Source organism: Palaemon carinicauda, chromosome 2, assembly GCF_036898095.1.
Source record: "Palaemon carinicauda isolate YSFRI2023 chromosome 2, ASM3689809v2, whole genome shotgun sequence".
Classification (NCBI taxonomy): Eukaryota; Metazoa; Arthropoda; class Malacostraca; order Decapoda; family Palaemonidae; genus Palaemon; species Palaemon carinicauda.
In genome coordinates this window covers 127,946,653-127,962,757 of record NC_090726.1, presented here as the reverse complement: position 1 = coordinate 127,962,757, position 16,105 = coordinate 127,946,653, and the positions used below count along the sequence as shown (strand labels likewise).

General features: G+C 42.3%; 1 protein-coding gene across 1 annotated transcript in view; it reads right to left on the bottom strand.

Moving 5' to 3' along the window:
- Window positions 1-16,105, bottom strand: part of ScpX (Sterol carrier protein X-related thiolase) — a 73,440-nt gene that overhangs the window by 55,870 nt on the left and 1,465 nt on the right. Inside the window, exons 2-4 of the mRNA XM_068357805.1 lie at window positions 6,345-6,474; window positions 5,235-5,428; window positions 3,805-3,995 (exon numbers count right to left, since the gene is read on the bottom strand). Of these exons, the coding sequence (XP_068213906.1) occupies window positions 3,805-3,995; window positions 5,235-5,428; window positions 6,345-6,474 (515 nt within the window). The remainder of the gene's footprint in view (window positions 1-3,804; window positions 3,996-5,234; window positions 5,429-6,344; window positions 6,475-16,105) is intronic.

Genomic DNA, 16,105 nt, shown 5'->3' with positions numbered 1-16,105 from the left:
CATATCAGACTCTCGCTCTATAAGCCAGTTTAAAAGAAGGGAAATCAAAGGCTGTATCCCTAAAAACTCCTCCTGGTGCAAAAACCAGTCGCCTAGCCAACGTAACGCTCTCTAGGAGAGCGAGAGAGCACTAGCTTAAAAACAACGGCTTCGAAGTAGCTAGGCCTAGTGTAAGTTCTGACGTTTAGGCGAACGAGGAGCAGCAGTTACAAGATCCGGACGAAGATCCTTAAAAAAATCATCATGATTTAATTAAAGTCCATAGGAGGCTAAGCAGCTTAAGGCTCCTCTCCATCTGACAGAGTCCTCAAGGGAATATCAGTAGGAGGGAGAACAGCAACTTCCTCATCCACAGGAACCTTGTCCGATAAAAGCTAGGTTACCTCAGTGAGTGTCTCACTGGTGCATAAGTAGCAGACCAGAAGGCAACGTCATGTAACTGCTTGACAGTTTTCTAACTGCTTGACAGTCTGTGAACTGTCAACAACTGAACTGTCACCCACAACAGGTGTGTGAGGACGTACAGTGTCCACTCGAGACTGCTTTGACTGTCTAGACTGAGCAGTCAAAACAACTCTAGAATGCGGAAGTTGACGCACCGCGTCAAAACAAAACAACTTAGACTGTTGTTGTACCTCGCGAACGTCAACGGAAGATTCCGTGCGTCGCTGAACGTCAACATGCGGCTGGCAGGGTACACTGGAACGCATGGGTGGCGGGACTCTCTTGGAGTGCGGGAGAAGGTCGCCTCAGCGTCCACAGGACGCACAACCGTGGTTGGTTGTAGGCTAGAGGTTGGTGCAGTGTCAACCTTCTCCGCACGAAAGTCCTGCATCAATGACGTTAACTGAGACTGCATGGTCTGCAGCAAAGACCACTAGGGTCTACAGGAGCAGGTGCGGCAACAGACGGTGTGACTGCCTGATGCGGTACCGCTTTGCCTCTCTTAGGAGGTGAGCAGTCGTTGGAAGACTGCAGCGAGTCCGAACTGACCCAGTGGCTACAACTGGGCCGTTGGACTTGCGCGGAAAGGACCGACTTGCGCTTAATAAGCCGCGAGACCTTGGTCCATGGTTTCTTACGAGAAACCTCTTCCGCAGACGAGGAATAAATGGGCTCTCTCGTCTTAGAGTGGGTGGGGCGATCTTGGGTAGATACGCCCGAAACCACAGAGGGAAAACGTCTGTTCGTTGATCAAGGCCTCTCGAACCCATAAGTCGTTCGACATTACTTCTCCCCTGGGCTTGGGAGCTTGCAAGAGGTCCCGGACTAGGTGAACGACAGGCACGAACAGACGAACCCTCGGACGCAACACTGTAACACTTTGCGCATATCACTTTATCGATTTTCTGTTTTGCACTTATTTCACTGAAATCGAAACTTTTACTGATTTCTACCTGAAACACGCAATTCTACCCTTCATTAAAAGGTAGTAATTGCGAAATCAGTCGTATAATGCAAGCTCATTAATACCAGCAAAAAACAGAAAACATATTTTAAGATAAAAAAATCAGTGGCTGGGAAAGAGACTAAACACTAGTTCATATAAATACGTTTTCAATCTCTCACCGCACATAGCCTGGGGACGAGAATAAAAAACTAAAAACGTTTTATCCTTCCTCCCCGTACAGCGACTAGGGACGGGAGCAACTCGAGAAAAACGTTACCCGCTTGAACGAAACGTTTTCTCTCCTCTCTCCCTCCGTCTCTATCTCTCTCTCTCTTTCTCTCTTGATTTCGCACCTAAGAGAAGAGCCCAATTATATATCGTCAAAAAAACATGTTATTTGACTAAAGGAAAAAAACTAAAAGGTTTTCCAAATAAAAAGTTCCTTTAATTTAGAATTTAAAACATTTAAGCTAAGAAAGAATGAACAAAACGTCAGAATCGATTTACTCTTACTGCAAAGTGAAACCGTGATACACTCTCTCTCTATCGTAACGATAGAGCGCATGTTGAACGTCCTGAACGTCAACAACTGCGTAGTCTAAAAAACTAAACGTTAGTTCATCTTTGAAAACAGTACGAAGACTATCAAAGAAATTCTTTCATAAAACATTAAATTTTAAAAAGTTTTAAATTCTTTAAAGGCTAAACGCGATATAACGGGCTCAACGTTGATTAACTTCGGTTCCAAGTAAGGACCGCCTACTATCAGGAAAGGTCGCATATAAACAAAACATAAAAATTTATTTTTATATGTTTATAATAATTGGAAAGTTAATCGAAGAGGCCTAATAAAGGCGGAGAGATATAAAATATATAGATCTATAACGTGTTAAGCAAAATTACTAAAAACCTAAACACACTTCCGTCTAAGGGAAGGGTCGGCCATTTAAAAGTGAACGAGAGTCCATACTCTCCTTGTCACCATAATTAAATCTATCCAAAACGAGTTCAAGTTTTGAGATGAAGATAAAACACCTGCATAGCGAAAGCTCAAAACTAGAAATGTGTACTTCACCAAAATATGTGAAAACCAATCCAGTAAGCAATAGCGAATTTAGTAGGTCTTGCCGGTGGCACGACAGAGAGAAAATTGGTTCTGTGTTTACATTGAGTACTGAGTACCTGCTCGACAGATGGCGCTGTTGATGTACACCCCCTACCTGCATATCGATCGCTGGCGTATTTTGAACGTAGAGTTTTTCTGTCGGGCAGCAGAGCTGCAGCTTATATAATCACCGGCTAAGTTTAATATTGAAAAATAGAATGCCACTTCTTTATTGATTTTGTAAAAAATTAACAAATATTCTTTCTCCATAAACTGTTAAAGCAAATTTTTATTAAAATAAACAGAATGCCACTTCCTTATCACAAAATTGATAACTTAAAATGGCACTTCACCTTACATGAAATATTTCTAAACAGATTTTCAACAAAGAAAGAAGAGCACCAGTTCCTGACAAGTGAACTAACAGCCAAGATCATTCTTATCTTAATGAATTTTTGTCAAAGGCTATTTTTTTTTCCATCTCACTTAGTCACAATACCAAACTTCTTCATTCAGATCAATTTTATTGTCTTGTGACAGTCTGAACTGAATACTGCAGTTGGCTCTAGTGTTTACTGATGGCATAGATTTCCTTTGGCTATAGCAAAGCAAGTGTGTGAGTATAATATTTCTACTTAGGATATTATTAGATGGTGTTTTTCTATATTTAGGAATACTTTTTATGGTGTAAATTTCCTTTGTAATAAATAAATAACAAAAATAACGAAGGTGATTAATTTAATATTGTACATAGAGAGAGAGAGAGAGAGAGAGAGAGAGAGAGAGAGAGAGAGAGAGAGAGAGAGAGAGAGAGAGAGAGAGAGAGAGCTATTTTCTAAATTGGAAGTTCCAAGTGATATGTTTGCTTCAGCTAAGAGTGGATAATGGAATGACATCCTGCCACCAGATGCGCCGAGTATCCGGGATACATGGCAGGTTTCAAGAAATACTGTAGTTGTTCTTCTTGTACAATATCTTCAAGTGTAATTTCATAGGAAATCTCACCACAAAAAGGGAGTCAAAGCCTATTAATCTTAAGTATAATGGATATACAAGCTCTTCATTACTGCAGAATTGATTGTTTTCTTCAAAATGCAATACACTAGTAGTTTTACAAAGGAATGCTGAACTTTCTCTTATATCTTCATTAACTATCATATACTTTAAGCTATTGTTAAGCCAAGAGCAAAACCCTTGACTAATAAGTACATAACAATTCAATAAAACTATGGAGGCCCTTTGTGTCAATAGGCGTAGGAGGAGATGATGATGATGATGACTGATTAATACCCTAACATAAGAAACTTACGGATTATTGGTGGAATGAAGATGATTCTTATAAGCAATTTTGGCAAGATGTCTTGGTGTAGTTCCGTATTTCTTCATGTGCTCTATGCCAGCATTACCAAACAGCTGTGGACTCAAAGGTGATGAATCCATCTCAACTATATTTGCCAGAGCATAGACATGTTTCTCTACCGGATTTTCACGGTCCAAGTACTGCAAAGAGCAGGAAAGTAGATGACATTCCATAATACCCATAAGAAAATAAAGTACAATATAAGTATATTCCTTAAACTATAGCAAATCCATGGTTTAATACCTTGAGATACTGCTACTACTTGAGTTAAAGAAAATTTCATGCAAATAAAGTACTGTATTAATATGGTATATGTACTGTAATAAAAAAAGAGCTAGCAACCTCGCCACAAATGAATCGCTAAGAAACCAAAATGATCTAAATTTCAGGAACCAACCCCTCCAATGAATAAGCATGAAAGAGAGAGAGCAAGCGGAAGAACCAGTTATGAGACTAATGCATTAGATAAGAGGGAAGTGATATGAACATTCTTGGAGATAATAGATGCATTGAGGATAGGGTTAAAGAAATGGAGATAAATAGAGTAAATGAAGAGTTAATAAAATTCCATAATGGAATATTGGGACAGCAGAAAATGTCTGAAGGTATAAGAGGAATACAATTATCAAGCACTGTACTGGGATGAGGAAATAAAAGGTGAAGTGAATTAAATGATGAGAGTATTCAAGAGTGTACTTCTAAGGCAAGAGAAGAGAATGTGTAGGCACACATGAAGGCATAAGTAATGAGTCAAAATAGATGACTAGTAACAAAAATAAAAAGAAGAAAGAATAAAATTTGGTTCTACAAGGAAGAGAAGGGTTAACAAATAAGTTCATCTCAAAATGCAGTAGGAAATACAAGTGAAAAGAGGCTGTCCAGCATGAATGGACAGACTGCAGAATGTAGAGGTTAGACAAGAGGTAGGACTAGGTGATGGAACAATTGAAATTTATTTTGTTAGCTTGATAATGCTTGTGGAAGTAACTGTTGAAGAAGTAAGAAAGGCAATTGGGAGGTTGAAGAATGGAAAGAAGACCCACTGAGTTGATTGGATTAAAAATGAGATCCTGTTGTACAGTGATAATACTGTGACAGAAAGGCTGACATGAATTTCTAACCAGATTCTCTTATTAAACAGTAATCCATCAATCTGCTTCCTTCATTAAATGATCTATTGCTATTTTTCAATAAGATCCTATATACAAAAAAAAAAAAGAATAGAAAAAGAAAACCCAAAGAAATGGAGCAATAGAGCACCAACTTAATAAGATACGACACTACAGTTTTCCCAAGCCTGTCAAGTTATTAAAGGACATCCAGTTTAAGAAATAAAATCTCAAAGAATTACCAAAAATCTTTATGAAACGATAACTGACCTTTGATTTCAAGGATCCTCGTTCCATCTTTTCAAAACCAAGGGCTAAAACACAATTGGCCAAACCGCCTCTGATAAGATTACGAGCAACAAGTAATGCAGTTGAGCCAGTAGAACAGTTATTATTTACATTATAGATTGGGATCCCAGTCATTCCAACTTCATATAAGGCACGTTGACCACTGGTGGAGTCTCCTGCAATGATTTGAAGAAAATTATTACTGAAAATCCATTCAAACTAAATCAAGGTAATTTTCTATGCTATGTTTGATTTTGGCACAAAATCAGCTACATGTAGAAAACATTTTAAATCATTATTTGCAGGTAAAGATAATTTATCCTGATTATAACAATCTAACATAGGACTAACAGACAAGTCTTTTGATATGTTAGGATATCTAAGTAAGAGGAGCTGAATCTCCCTTTCATGAGCTGATACTTCAAACTAGTAGAGATGGATTAGGATGTTAAGAATAAAAAGTGCGGAATATGGATACAGTAGCTATCTACAAAATCAATGGGGAGAAGAGGATAAAGAACTTTACAAAGCATTAGACATTGTTAGACATATTGGTTCCAAATAAAAAAATGTAAGAGAAGAGCTGCTGTCAGATATGAAAGCAGTCCTGCCCAATGGAGTGCAAACTTTGAAGATTCAATTTATATGAATGACAGAAGCTAGGCAGGTGAGTATTAACGCTTGCATTCTAGATTAGAAAAACTGAGGTTTTATAAATTGTAATAAAGCAGGAGTCCAAGATTATGTATACAAATTCCTGGTTTCCCTGTTTTCAAGTCATACTTTAAATTATACTGTGGACACCCAGTGCACTATCTGTATATTCTGGAAAAAATACGAATTGAACATCAAACTAATTTTACTCAAAATTTAAGTAAATGAATTCAAGAGATAATGGACCTTAGAACAAGATAACTAATGATATTTATAAAAATCAGAAGCGGATTCCTTGTTCTAGCAAGAGTAACTCCCCAAATAAAAGTCTGAAGGATTCATATTATAGTTGATACATGCATTCTTGCCTAACACTCACTGTTCTGGGCAGAATAAGGGCTTTATAATACAGTAATACTTAAAATTACAATGACTTACCATAAACATACCCAACAGCTGCTTGCTCAATATCACTATATTTAATCTTGGCATCATCAAGTGCTTTTCCGACAGCTTCCCGTGCCATAACTGGGTACCCAAAGTCATCGCGACGACCAGGCTTTTCAAACTGAAAAAAAAAAAAAAGAATTCTGGGGTAATTGAATGAACGATTCTCAATATATTTTCTTCAACTAATGAGAAAAATCTAAACCATGTGAGATTTTAAAAAAGAAAGTCTTGACCAAACAGTAAAAACACTTTGTGTTCCAAATACAGTACAGTGATGCCTCAGGATACGAAAGTAATCCGTTCAGGATACGGTTTCGTATCCTGATTTTTTCGTATCCTGAGTCGCGTTTTACATGTAAATAGCCTAATCCGTTCCAAGCCTTACAAAAAGTCACCTTTTCTTTCATAAACATGCTAAACTGTAGTAATAAACATGCAATGCAGCCATTTCTATCATTCAATAATTAACCCAACCGTTAAAAACAGCCTAATCCATTCCAGAAACCACCAAGAGATTATTCAATAATGTAGTTATAGCCTAGTTATACCCTCCAAGCCCTAAGAAAACGGTCCATTTTCTTTACTACTGTATAAAAGTTACGGTACTGTATGAAAAGCATTTGGATCAGTGAAGATGTATTGTTACCTGTACACCTAAATTAAGGGTTGATACCCTGAAAAAAAAGGTACTGTACTCTCGGCGACGAGTTGGGATCTCGTAAGCTTTTCGTATCCTGAAATTTTTTTCATATAATGGGGCATAAAAATCTTTGTATCGCTTTTCGTATCCTGAATTTTTCGTAAGCAGAAACTTTCGTATCCAGAGGTATCACTGTATGTTGAAAAAAATTGTTCTTGTAAAATAATACTCAATAATTGGTTGGAATTCACCCAACATTAAGATGTCTCTAATTTTACCTTTTAAAATCAATCTCCTGAGCTACTGTCTGAAAGGACTAAAAGGATACTACAGTAAAAATAAATAACTCATCTCCCTACTATCATTCAACGTATAGACATTTGTACCAACATGCAATAAAAAACTATTATCATTATTATTTACTAAGCTACAACCCTAATTGGAAAATCAGGATGCTATAAGCCTGAGGGCTCTAACCAGGAAAATAGCCCAGTGAGGAAAGGAAATAAATAAACTATATAGGACATAAGAAGTAATGATTACATAAAATAAAATATCTTAAGATCAGTAATAACGTTAAAATAGATCTGTCAAATATAAACAATGATGAGACAATAGTGGGGCTGAGTATTCCTTCAAGCAAGAGAACTCTACCCAAAGACAGTGGAAGACCATGTTACAGAGGCTATGACACTACCCAGGACTAAAAAACAATGGTTTAATTTTGGAGTGTCCTTCTCCTAAACGAGTTGCTTACCAAAGTTAAAAAGCCTTTTCTACCCTTTACAAGAGGAAAGCAGTCACTGAACAGATACAGTACAGTGCAATAGTTATAACCTATTGAGCAAAGAAGAATTTTTGGTTATATTAAGTGTTGTCAAGTATATGAGGAAAGAGGAGAATGTGTAAAGAATAAGCCAGACTATTCAATGTATATGAAGGCAAATGAAAAATGATCCGTGATCACAGAGGGATCCATGTACTGTACTGTAGTACTATCTGGCCAGTCAAAGAACCCAATACTGTACCTCTCTAGCAGTAGCCTCTCAATGGGTGGTTGGTACCTTGGCAGAGATATTGCTAGGATACTGACATTATAACTTTCTTGGGTTATGTATATTGCCATACTATTCTGGAGACTTTCACGGCTGTTAAATCTAATGCTCAACTTTGTTTTTTTATGATTATGACACTTAAAATTGACTGATGAAGAATACCATTTCAAACATTCCATGACACAAGTAATCATACAGTATGGTTCTTTTTTATGATTTGACTATCTGCAATAAGAGGCATTAATTTTTTACAATATCAGGGTTACCTAGTCATTGGTGCATCATGTTTTTTTAAATGTCTAACTTGAGGTGATTTAAAATCAAAGATTTTTTTTAATCATTGAAAATTATTTTCTTTATTGCAATCTCTTGTAAAACATGGAATCAATGAAGTTGGTGTGTTCTTATTGCATAGATGACATGACAGTGCATTGAAAAAATGGCCAATATTTGGAGAAAGCTGGTTCTTTAAATGATAAACATTGTACTAATACAGTATGGGTTTTACAATTGATTCTGATGTGATTTTGATGAATATGTTATACTATACTGTACATATTCCAATTATAAAATGTTTATGTAATTACTGTATTTGAACTAGTTTATGACAAACAGCATTGGGAGGCTGTAGTGAGAACCATAATCTTAGGGGCAGGTTAAGCTGGGAGGGGGGGGGAAGTTGGCTATTTATTCCTTATAAGGCTACGGGTTGCAGTGTTGCAAGAGCCCGTGCTTTTCCGCAAGCGGCAGGCAATCTACAAGCAAGCATCCTTATAAGAAAAATGTTATTTTCCTTAGTAAAATAAATTTTTGAATATACTTACCCGATGATCATGTAGCTGTCAACTCCGTTGCCCGACAGAAATCTAAGGTCGGGATACGCCAGCGATCGCTATACAGGTGGGGGTGTACACAACAGCGCCATCTGTGAGCAGGTACTCAAGTACTCCTTGTCAACAAGAACTCAATTTTCTCCTCGGTCCACTGGTTCTCTATGGGGAGGAAGGGAGGGTCCTTAAATTCATGATCATCGGGTAAGTATATTCAAAAATTTATTTTACTAAGGAAAATAACATTTTTCAATATTAATCTTATCCGATGATCATGTAGCTGATTCACACCCAGGGTGGTGGGTGGAGACCAGCATACATGTTAACATTAGAAGCTAAGTATCCCGTATTTCATTTTAGCAGTTATTCAAAATAACAAACATAAAATAAATAAGTACCTGGTAAGGAAGTCGACTTGAACCATTACTCTGCCTTTTTTAAGTACGTCTTCCTTACTGAGCCTAGCGATCCTCTTAGGATGCTGAGCGACTCCTAGGTGCTGAAGTATGAAGGGCTGCAACCCATACTAAAGGACCTCATCACAACCTCTAATCTAGGCGCTTCTCAAGAAAGAATTTGACCACCCGCCAAATCAACCAGGATGCGGAAGGCTTCTTAGCCTTCCGTACAACCCAAAAACAACAATAAAAAGCATTTCAAGAGAAAGATTAAAAAAGGTTATGGGATTATGGGAATGTAGTGGCTGAGCCCTCACCTACTACTGCACTCGCTGCTACGAATGGTCCCAGGGTGTAGCAGTTCTCGTAAAGAGACTGGACATCTTTGAGGTAAAATGATGCGAACACTGACTTGCTTCTCCAATAGGTTGCATCCATAACACTCTGCAGAGAACGGTTCTGTTTGAAGGCCACTGAAGTAGCGACAGCCCTAACTTCATGTGTCCTTACCTTCAGCAAAGCAAGGTCTTCTTCCTTCAGATGAGAATGGGCCTCTCTAATCAAAAGCCTGATGTAGTAAGAAACTGCGTTCTTAGACATCGGTAAAGCAGGTTTCTTGATAGCATACCATAAAGCTTCTGATTGTCCTCGTAATGGCTTTGTACGTCTTAAATAGTACTTAAGAGCTCTTACTGGGCAAAGTACTCTCTCTAGTTCGTTCCCCACCAAGTTGGACAGGCTTGGGATCTCGAACGACTTGGGCCAAGGACGAGAAGGAAGCTCGATTTTAGCCAAAAAACCGAGCTGCAAGGAACACGTAGCCGTTTCAGATGTAAAACCTATGTTCCTGCTGAAGGCGTGGATCTCACTGACTCTTTTAGCTGTTGCTAAGCAAACGAGGAAAAGAGTCTTTAATGTGAGATCCTTAAAAGAGGCTGATTGAAGCGGTTCGAATCTTGCTGACATCAGGAACCTTAAAACCACGTCTAGGTTCCAGCCTGGTGTGGACAACCGACGTTCCTTTGAGGTCTCAAAAGACCTAAGGAGGTCCTGTAGATCTTTGTTGGTGGAAAGATCCAAGCCTCTGTGGCGGAAGACCGCTGCCAACATGCTTCTGTAACCCTTTATCGTAGGAGCTGATAGGGATCTTACATTCCTTAGATGTAACAGGAAGTCAGCTATCTGCGTTACAGAGGTACTGGTTGAGGAAACTGCATTCGCCTTGCACCAGCTTCGGAAGACTTCCCATTTTGACTGATAGACTCTGAGAGTGGATGTCCTCCTTGCTCTGGCAATCGCTCTGGCTGCCTCCTTCGAAAAGCCTCTAGCTCTTGAGAGTCTTTCGATAGTCTGAAGGCAGTCAGACGAAGAGCGTGGAGGCTTGGGTGTACCTTCTTTACGTGTGGCTGACGTAGAAGGTCCACTCTTAGAGGAAGAGTCCTGGGAACGTCCACTAGCCATTGCAGTACCTCGGTGAACCATTCTCTCGCGGGCCAGAGGGGAGCAACCAACGTCAACCGTGTCCCTTCGTGAGAGGCGAACTTCTGAAGTACCCTGTTGACAATCTTGAACGGAGGGAACGCATACAGGTCTAGATGGGACCAATCCAGCAGAAAGGCATCCACGTGAACTGCTGCTGGGTCTGGAATCGGAGAAAAATACATCGGGAGCCTCTTGGTCATCGAGGTAGCGAATAGATCTATGGTGGGCTGACCCCACAGGGCCCATAGTCTGCTGCAAACATTCTTGTGAAGGGTCCACTCTGTGGGGATGACCTGACCCTTCCGGCTGAGGCGATCTGCCATGACATTCATGTCGCCCTGAATGAACCTCGTTACCAGCGAAATCTTTCGATCTTTTGACCAAATGAGGAGGTCCCTTGCGATCTCGAACAACTTCCTCGAATGAGTCCCTCCTTGCTTGGAGATGTACGCCAAGGCTGTGGTGTTGTCGGAGTTCACCTCCACCACCTTGCTTAGCTGGAGGGACTCGAAGTTTATCAAGGCCAGATGAACTGCCAAAAGCTCCTTGCAGTTGATGTGAAGTGTCCTTTGCTCCTGATTCCACGTGCCCGAGCATTCCTGTCCGTCCAGTGTCGCACCCCAGCCCGTGTCCGATGCGTCCGAGAAGAGACGGTGGTCGGGGGTCTGAACAGCCAATGGTAGACCTTCCTTGAGAAGAATGCTGTTCTTCCACCACGTCAGTGTAGACCTCATCTCTTCGGAAATAGGCACTGAGACCGCCTCTAGCGTCATGTCCTTTCTCGAGTGAGCAGCTAGATGATACTGAAGGGGGCGGAGGTGGAGTCTCCCTAACTCGATGAACTGGGCCAGCGATGAAAGTGTCCCTGTTAGACTCATCCACTGCCTGACTGAACATCGGTTCCTTCTCAGCATGCTCTGGATGCATTCTAGGGCTTGATTGATCCTTGGGGCCGACGGAAAAGCCCGAAAAGCTCGACTCTGAATCTCCATACCTAGATAGACAATGGTTTGGGATGGGACGAGTTGGGACTTCTCTATATTGACCAGGAGGCCCAATTCCTTGGTCAGATCCATAGTCCATCTGAGATTCTCCAGACAGCGACGACTTGACGGAGCTCTTAAAAGCCAGTCGTCCAAATAGAGGGAGGCTCTGATGTCTGCCAAGTGAAGGAATTTGGCAATATTCCTCATCAGTTTGGTAAACACAAGAGGTGCCGTGCTTAGGCCAAAGCACAGGGCTTGGAACTGGTACACGACCTTTCCAAAGACGAACCTTAGGAAAGGTTGGGAGTCTGGATGGATGGGGACGTGAAAGTACGCGTCTTTCAGGTCTAACGAGACCATCCAGTCTTCCTTCCTGACCGCTGCTAGGACCGACTTCGTCGTCTCCATCGTGAACGTCTGCTTGGTGACAAAAGCATTGAGAGCACTGACGTCCAGCACCGGTCTCCAACCTCCTGTCTTCTTCGCTACCAGGAAGAGACGGTTGTAGAAGCCCGGGGATTGATGGTCCCGGACTATGACTACCGCTCCCTTTTGTAGCAAGAGCGACACCTCTTGTTGCAACGCTAGCCTCTTGTCCTTCTCCTTGTAGTTGGGAGAGAGGTTGATGGGAGACGTTGCTAGAGGGGGACTGCGGCAGAACGGAATTCTGTACCCCTCCCTTAGCAACTTCACAGACTGAGCGTCTGCACCTCTGCTCTCCCAAGCTTGCCAGAAGTTCTTGAGCCTGGCTCCCACTGCTGTCTGGAGAGGAAGGCAGTCAGATTCTGCCTTTTGCGGACTTGGAACCCTTCTTCGATTTGCCACGGTGACTGTCGGCACGGGTACCTCCTCTGCTGGAGGTTCTGCCACGAAAGGGCGGGATGAACCTAGTTGCTGGTGTGTCCACTGCTGCAGAACGGAAAGGTCTAGGCACGGAAGGTAAAGCTTTAACCTTACGTGCGGAAGATGCCATCAGGTCATGGGTATCCTTCTGGATCAACGAGGCAGCCATCCCCTTGATCAGCTCCTCCGGAAAGAGACACTTGGAGAGAGGAGCAAACAACAACTCCGACTTCTGGCAAGGAGTGATCCCAGACGACAAGAAGGAGCAAAGATGTTCTCTCTTCTTAAGCACTCCCGACACGTACGAAGCCGCAAGCTCACCAGACCCATCCCGAATGGCTTTGTCCATGCTAGACATGATAAGCACGGCAGAGTCCTTATCCGAAGGGGAAGTCTTTCTGCTTAACGCTCCCAAACACCAATCGAGGAAGTTGAAGATCTCAAAAGCACGAAAGACTCCCTTCAACAGATGATCCATGTCAGAAAAGGACCAGCAAATCTTAGATCGTCTCATAGCCAGCCTGCGGGGAGAGTCAACCAGACTTGAGAAGTCGCCCTGGGCAGAGGCAGGAACTCCCAAGCCGGGTTCCTCTCCCGTGGCATACCAGACGCTAGATTTGGAAGCAAGCTTGGTAGGCGGAAAGATGAAAGCAGTCTTTCCCAGTTGCTTCTTGGACTGCAACCACTCTCCCATAACCCTCAAAGCTCTCTTGGATGAGCGAGCGAGGACAAGTTTGGTGAAGGCAGGAGCTGCTGACTGCATGCCCAGAGCAAACTCGGAGGGAGGAGAGCGAGGGGTTGCAGACACAAACTGTCCCGGATACAAGTCCCTGAACAAGGCAAGGACTTTCCGAAAGTCTAAGGAGGGAGGCGTAGACTTAGGTCCTTCTAAGTCGGAGTGCGGTTCGTCCAGATGTGCAGCTTCGTCATCCGATACTCCATCATCCGAAAGCTGAGTAGGAAGTGGCAAAGGTGGAGCAGAAAGCTGAACGGCTGAATCCGGCAGCACGGGTGCATGCGTAGCTGCTGCGGATCCAACATCATGCCGCTGCTGGTCAGTCTGCGAGCTGGCAACAACAAAAGCAGAGTGCTGGTGCGTGGGAGGGACTGCCGTGGGTTGCGGAGCATGCCGTATGGGATGCGGAGCATGCCGCATGGGTTGCGGAGCATGCCGCATTGTGTCAAAACACGGCAGCTCTACAGCACCTTCCCACTGCTGATGCGGTAGCTCACGCATGTCAACGGAGGGTGCAGCATGAACATGCGTCTGGCAGGGTGGACTGCGCATCGGTGGTGGAGCTCTCACAGGTGGAGTGTGGGAGCAGGCAGCCGCAGTATCTGCTGAGCGCACAACCGTGGCAGGTTGTAGGTTAACTGGTGCCGTGTCAACCTTCTCAGCACGATACTCCTGCATAAAGGAAGCAAGCTGAGACTGCATAGTCTGCAGCATGGACCACTTAGGATCTACCGTGGTTGGTGCGGCAACAGACGGAGTAGTTGCCTGCTGCGGAACCACTCTACCTCTCTTGGGAGGTGTGCAGTCTTCGGAAGACTGCGGCGAGTCCGAACTGACCCAGTGGCTACACCTGGGCCGTTGGACTCGCTCGGAAGGGACCTTACGCTTGAGAGGTCGTGAGACCTTGGTCCAACGTTTCTTCCTCGAAACTTCTTCCACAGACGAGGAATGATAGGGCTCATTCGTCTGTTTATGGATGGGACGATCTCTGACAGATACGTCCGCAACCACTGAGGGTACATCCGTACGCTGATCAAGGCCTGCCGAACCCTTTGGTCCTTCGACATTGCTTCTCCCCTGGGCTTGGGAGCTTGCAAGAGGTCCCGGACTGGGAGGACGACTGGCACGAACAGATGTACCCTCATGCGCAACACTGACACTGACACTTTTCACTTCACTTGCACTCACAACACTTCCCACTGCACTTTGCGCTTTCAGCTCTTTGACATCTGCCAAAAGCTGATTGCGGTCATTAGCCAATGACTCCACTCTGTCACCAAGAGCCTGAATGGCACGCATCATATCCGCCATGGAGGGCTGAGCACTAGTAGCAGGGTCGGGAGTCACCACTACAGGGGAAGGAATAGGTTGAGGGGCATGGGGAGAGGAAAAATCAAAAGAGCGAGAAGAACTCCTCCTGATCCTATCCTTCTCTAGCCTACGTGCATTTTTAAGGAATTCGTTAAAATCGAATTCCGAAAGCCCAGCGCATTCCTCACATCGATCTTCCAATTGACAGGATTTACCCCTACAATTGGAACAAACGGTGTGAGGATCTATGGAGGCCTTCGGAAGACGCCTAGTACAAGCCCTAACACTACACTGCCTGTACTTAGGGACTTGAGACTGGTCAGACATCTTGAATTGTAGAAATAGTCAAGGGGGAATTCCAAAATCTAGCAAAGTTCGTTAACAATTAATCCAAATTAAATCAAAAAGCTTGCTAAGCTAATGATAAAGATTCCTGAATAGCGAAGGCTAAAATCTAGAGCGAATACATCACCAAAATCGTGAAAAACAACTCCAGAATCAACAGTGTATCCAAGTACTGTAGGTCTTGCCGGTGGCACGACAGAGGAAAAATTGAGTTCTTGTTGACAAGGAGTACTTGAGTACCTGCTCACAGATGGCGCTGTTGTGTACACCCCCACCTGTATAGCGATCGCTGGCGTATCCCGACCTTAGATTTCTGTCGGGCAACGGAGTTGACAGCTACATGATCATCGGATAAGATTAATATTGAAAAAAAAAGTTTAGCAAATAACAAATGTTGTCCCTCTGAATGGCATCCACCTAGTTTATGTAAAGTTGGAAAGGGGTGTCCAGCTCAAGACAAATAGGATGCAGAGCTTCAGGTTAGGTTGAGCTAGATATAACAGTTTATTTACCTCTATGATTTACCGCATACAAGGTTCTGGTCCTCCATTCACCTGATATCATGTGGCAATGTAAGTTACATAGAATTATAAATACATCAGGTTAGGAGGCATCTCTATATTGCCCCAGGTTTTGGATCCAACAATTACTGTGACACAGAAACTGTGTAAAAGTTCAACCAAGCATTATTGATGGATATGTATGTCTAATTTGTGAAAATCAAGCCATAAGCTATTAGAAGAACTATATTTTACATTCAAATTTTGTGATAGGTTTAAAAGCAGCATTTATCAATAATTGTTAGATATATATATAAGGAATGTCTGACAAAATTGCAAAAGCCATTTAAAAACTATAGAAATAAAGATTGTACATAAGCTTCGTATAGTGAATTAACTTGGTCATAACATTAATCAGGTTGACCTATTTTCATAACCGAATGATTAGTATGGTCTCTCCAGTAATGTTAATCACTGGTAGGCATTTAGGGTATAGCTTTATACATACGTTGTTTAGAAAAACTTTGATGTATGAGGAGTAAGGACACGGCATCCTAGGACATTTTTAGCATGGGGATTTGTGCAGGGGTTTCATCAACTGAGTAATGACATAATGTTTGAGG